Raw genomic sequence first — 5,445 nt, forward strand, 5'->3', positions numbered from 1 at the left:
ATCAAAAGACAAATTAAATGAATTAAGATCATCCTGCTCATTTCACCCACTGCTGAAGACTAAAATATCGTGCACACACAAAATACAAGACTGAAGTATTTCTACAGAAGGAGATCACACATGATCATTTACAAAGTGTGTATGTGGGGTTTACAAAGCATGTTCTTATTTTTCAGACATTGGGAAAAACAAAAAAATGTAACATGCACGATTTTATCGAAACAAAAACGGCAAGTCATACAAAACTGAATGATTCAATCAAAGATAAGGGAAATCATGCCACTCTGGTTTCTTTGTAATGCATGTTGAAGAGATTTAAAAAACACACACAAAAAAACCCTTCAAGTCAACGCCCAGGGGCATACAGCACATCGCGAACATTTGTTGACGTCATTGCTGTGCGACAGGCCTCAGCGTACAGCGTCCTGCCGAGTTCTGGACAGATGCTGGAAATGGGTGAGTCGCAGCTGAGGGCCATGGTATGAAAGTCTTTAAACAATAATTTACGGACTTGAATATCGCAGTTTAACACCAGCAGCGAGCTTCACCCGCAGAGCCGCAGGGTTTGCACGAGCTCGTCTCTGACGGGCGGTCGTCGTTAGTTTTAGAGCGAGCGGGTTGTTAGCTAACGGCGCCACGGCCCACGGAGAGTCGCACTGAGCGGATTGCCAAGCGGCTATAGGACATATGCGATCACTGCCACTTGACTAATTGCTCTAACTAATCCCAACAAGATCCGCATTATTCATCCGGCTTGTTGATATATATATTTTTTTTTAGGTGCACATTAAAGCTTAGCATCGCCAGAAAACGTTAGCTGACTGAATTAAAAATCATGACTTCCAGGAGGACGGGCTACGCTGGTAGCATGGATTCTTCTTCCAATAGTGGCAACAGCTCAGTCCACAGTGGGAACCGGAAACAAAGTATAATCAACATTCCCGACAGAACCGGGGTCGAGTCTTGTTATGATCGGAAAGCGGACAAGGCTGGATACGGAGCTCCGCAGGGCGGCGTGACCGTCACGTCTCTGAAGTCCCGGCTCGCCCCGACCATTCAGACGGCCATGTCCGCTGCCGTCGATACTCTGCTCGGCGAAGTGGTGCTCGTGCTAAACGAGACTCAGCAAGAGTTGCTCCACAAGGAGCAGGAGAACGAGAGACTCAAAGTGCGCCTGGAGGTGTCGGAGAGGGAGCTGAAGACGTTACAGGAGTGCCTCTGCAGCGCCCAGAAGCTCATAGACCAGCTCCAGATCTCCTACACGGGCCCTCAGGCCATCAGTCAGTCCGTTTTCGCCCCGTCGCTGTCTTCCATGGCGTCAATGACTTCCGACCTGGACCGGGACCACCAGAACGGCCGGAATGTGAACGGAGCTGGTGTGGACTTGGGTCTCAGTGGCTCTGTGGACGATTCTCTTCATGGGTTTGAGCCGAGAGACGACTACAAAATGTGCCAGCTTTCAATCCAGCCAGATGGGTCCGTGACGAACCACGCTCTGGACTCCTTCACTTCCAACGCATCTCACATGTGCTCCGATTCCAACAGGCCAGGTAGATATTGAATGTGTACTGTGTGTTAAACTCAATAAATTAAAAATGAATCAATAAGTTGCTTTGAATGAGCATGTAGAGGATTTTGTGTTTTGATATAGTAACGCTTCTACATTAACCACCTCTGCATCTTTCTGTTTGTCTTAAGATGAGAGGCAGTCTACGGGACCAAGCGGAGGGTCTGGGTTTGAAATTAAAGAGGAGCAGGGGTCCGCTTCAGGCTCTTGTCAGCCCAGCAGGAAGGAGCCTGGGTTGCGTAACGACAACAGAGTCGGGGGAGCAGACCTTAGCTACGTTCAAGTTGAAGGTGAGGGAGTTTCCCAGCGTTCCTTCACTCAGCCTCTACGTCACCAAAGACCTGTGCGAGAATGCACGAGTGCCTTGCAGCAAGGGGGACTTGATGGACAGAAGCAATTGGCCAGGACCGCTGTAGCCGGGAGAGTAGACAGTGTTTCACCAGGCAGAGCAGAAGACTCTGCAGGACCTTCGGCCTCTGACACAATAGGGGAGCCCTCTTTAGATCGGCCTCACCACTGCTTGGAGTGTGGAAAGACTTTCCGTCTGATCTCCAGCCTGAAGAAGCACATCCGCATCCACACCGGAGAGAAGCCCTACCCGTGTGCAGTCTGCGGCCGTCGCTTCCGCGAGTCAGGGGCGCTTAAAACCCACCTGCGCATACACACGGGTGAAAAGCCGTACTCCTGCTCCGAGTGCGGCAACTGCTTCCGCCACTTGGACGGTTTGCGCAAACACCGCCGCACGCACACCGGAGAGAAACCCTACGTGTGTGCCATCTGCGGGAAACGCCTTAGCCGCCTGCAGCATCTCAAACACCACCAGCTCATCCACACCGGAGAAAGGCCGTGCTGCTGCCCCTTCTGCAACCGCAGCTTCAAGGAGCCCGCGGCGCTGCGGAAGCACATCCGCACGCACCGGGAGGAAGGTGGTCACATGGGGATCGTGGCCAGTGATGACACGGACCCCGATGCTTTGGATGACATTAACAACCTCCATCCGGCCGCGCCATCCCCTCAGATGAGGTTTGGGGAGTGGGGACCTGAGGAGGATGACAGCTCAGTTGTGGACTGTGTGTAGGGCTTGATTTAAGGATGGTTGGTATTCTTTCCTTGAGACTTTATCTGGATGAAGAACATGGAATAAGGCCAGTTTCTAAACAAGATGGATGGATAAGATCATCTCTGTTCTATGCTGTTGAAGTGATTACTCAGGCTACTTACAACCCTAGCCTTGGAGATCTTTGGTCATATTTAATGCTTTACACTCTCTTAGACGGAAAAAAGAGATTGAAATATGCACAAATCATTTTTCAACAGCGAGTATTATTTCTAACCATTCAAAAAGCAGCAGTAGGAGCATACAGGTGGTTCTTGGCACATGGAGTCGCTGGTTTGCTAACTTCCTGGCAATAGTTTGGAAAATTGATGGCTGAAGTGGACAAAAGCTGTTTCCTCTCTTTAAATATATTAGTGCCTTGGACACACACTCAACCATCAACTGAGTCTCTGCTTCTGCTGCTGTTGAAGGTCCATCTGGATTTCAGTCTCGACAAACTGTTACATTACGACTCTGATCACGACTTTCTTTTTATAGTCTCACACATTAGAAAGATTGGATTTGCTGTTGAATTATCGACAATTTCTAACCACGCATACTTTTGCCAACGCACTGAGCTGCTCTCATACATAGGGATGGATCTAGAGCGGCAGAATTTGTATTGAAGTTGCAATGTGGTCGTACGCTATTTTCAAATAGCGAGAGGCATATTTGTTTAATGCAAAATATTTGCCCAAATACCATTTTTAAATTTAAGTGTTATTGTGCTTCAACAATGTCCTCACCTTCACATCTAGTTTTTGATCTTGAAAAAAAACAATAATATTTGAGTTGTGGTATTTCTTCCACAATATTTTTAACTCAAATAAATGGTCAGTTGTGGATAACCATAGACCTGTTGTATTGATTTTGGTTAACACAAATATACCAAAAATGTACACAGTGAGTGAGATTTGATCAATAATCATTAGTAATGTAGATATCATTTCTTAGTGGGTGAAAGCAGAACAGTTAAAAAGCTGTGAAAAATGAAAATGACATCACTTTACTGTAATGCAGCCTTTAAAACTATGTAAATATGTCATATTATTACGATATCCAAAAGCTAAGATGACATCTCGCCGCACGTCACTGTATTGAGATATTGCCCTGCCTTTTATCATTGTAATGCCACAGATGTCACCACAAATTTTTTTTTAGTTATAATTAATAATTTCAAATCCCTGTTCCTGGTGGCTAAAGTGTAGTTTTAAGGACTTACACAGCAGTCGACAGGGTTCCATCCTAAAGCTCTGCTCTGTCTTATCTCTCATCTCAAGAATATCTTCCATTTTGAGGTGTCTGTCCATTAATTTCTCCGTTCAGTCATTCGAAGACGGCTCAGTCCGTTGGCATCAGCATGCACCCGGTTCAACAGCGTAAACACCTCCTGTCTGTCTTCTCTGTTGTACGGACCACGTCTCTGCATTCCGCTTTTGTTGTTCAAGCTGCTGCTGTTTGTCTGGAAAGCTTTACCTTCTCTGGACCCGTGTTAATGTAACCAGCCGGTCCGCTCACAACTACTAGTGGACAGGTTTTTTGGTGCCTGCATGTGCATTTCTGTTCCTCCGCCGGCGTCGCTCGCCTCCCTGCTGTTTCTGTACATAAGACTGTGGTTTTAGCCATTTTATCTGGATTAATGAGGGTTTAACATGTGTGGAAAAGTTAATGTGCAACGACTTAAAAGAAAAAGTAACGTGCTATGACAACGTCAGTATGCTCACATGCAATGTAATTATATATACTCTTATTAAAATTCTTCCTCATGTGATGCATCAGGCTTAACAGCAGAGCATTACTCTCCGCAGCCTTTTGAGCTGTACTGTAGGTCTCTGGGGTCATTTACCATGTATACTACTATAACAATCCCCATGTATACTCTATGTACATTTACAAGACTGAGTCATTTTAAAACAGCACTGATAATGTTACTGTTACTGTACACCCAGAATACGATTTGCCATAGTAAACTTGATCCCGTATAATCATATTTATTGTTTTTTGTATTGCATACAGAGGGGGCCTTTGCATGTAGGTTTAAACCGAAATGGCATATTTCCGAAAGAAAGTCAGTGTTAAAATATGACATTTGTTTATTTTTTAATGCATTTGTGTTCAACATATATTCCACCACATCACATTCACTCTGTTACCTGCTGTAAATGTTACTATATTAAAGGGCCTTGTTTGTACTTCTTTTTTTTATGGCTATTTATTCCATATTAACTAGAGGTTCCTTTTTGAAAACCATAACTGCAATAAAATGATTAAACGGGACGACAATGCGGCAATTTGCAAATACATGATCCTTTTAGATCATCCCTGTCTGTTCATCCCGGCGTTATTACTTCAGTTTCTTTGTATCATGACAGGAAAACCACATAAACCCTGGAGGAGCGCTTTCATACCGACTGAAACGTTGCCAAACAGATTGTGTAGGTGCTGCGGACGCGCCCGAACACAGCGCTCAAATAATACCTCGCTCTCCTCTCGCTGCTGAGCCACGACAGCTGTGTTCATACACACAGTCACATATGTGAGGTGGCCTTTGGTATTAAACCCATTTGAACTCCCTTTCTAGTGTTATTTGGACAAATATATTGATTGTTCCAATGCTATTTTCTAAGTTTAGAGTATTGTACTAGTTTGTAGTGCTGTAATCATTTTGTTGATGTTTTTCAGTGCAACAGGAATATCCAAAGCTGCTTAATTACAAGTCGATAATCTCATCGGAGTAAACCAAACTAAGGTTTGTTAAACTAACAGAACCCGGGGCAAAGTG

At 45.0% G+C, this 5,445-nt stretch overlaps 1 protein-coding gene across 1 annotated transcript; it reads left to right on the plus strand.

Annotated features, from left to right (window-relative positions):
- Window positions 1-412: 412 nt before the first annotated feature.
- Window positions 413-4,893, plus strand: si:ch1073-224n8.1 (uncharacterized). Its single transcript, XM_068601436.1, has 2 exons — window positions 413-1,550; window positions 1,699-4,893. The coding sequence occupies exons 1-2, from the start codon at window positions 836-838 to the stop codon at window positions 2,643-2,645; spliced, it is 1,662 nt and encodes a 553-aa protein (XP_068457537.1). The 5' UTR covers window positions 413-835; the 3' UTR covers window positions 2,646-4,893.
- The last annotated feature ends 552 nt before the right edge of the window (window positions 4,894-5,445 follow it).

The sequence above is a fragment of the Clinocottus analis genome, unplaced genomic scaffold (assembly GCF_023055335.1).
Source record: "Clinocottus analis isolate CAN_PGR_092001 unplaced genomic scaffold, fCliAna1.0.p SCAF_5, whole genome shotgun sequence".
NCBI lineage: Eukaryota > Metazoa > Chordata > Actinopteri > Perciformes > Cottidae > Clinocottus > Clinocottus analis.

Bases quoted from the DNA above. Each gene is read 5' to 3' on its own strand.
- si:ch1073-224n8.1 (XM_068601436.1), top strand. From the start codon at position 836: ATGACTTCCAGGAGGACGGGCTACGCTGGTAGCATGGATTCTTCTTCC. The intron at 1,551-1,698 runs GTAGATATTGAA...GTTTGTCTTAAG, and splicing joins CTCCGATTCCAACAGGCCAG to ATGAGAGGCAGTCTACGGGA.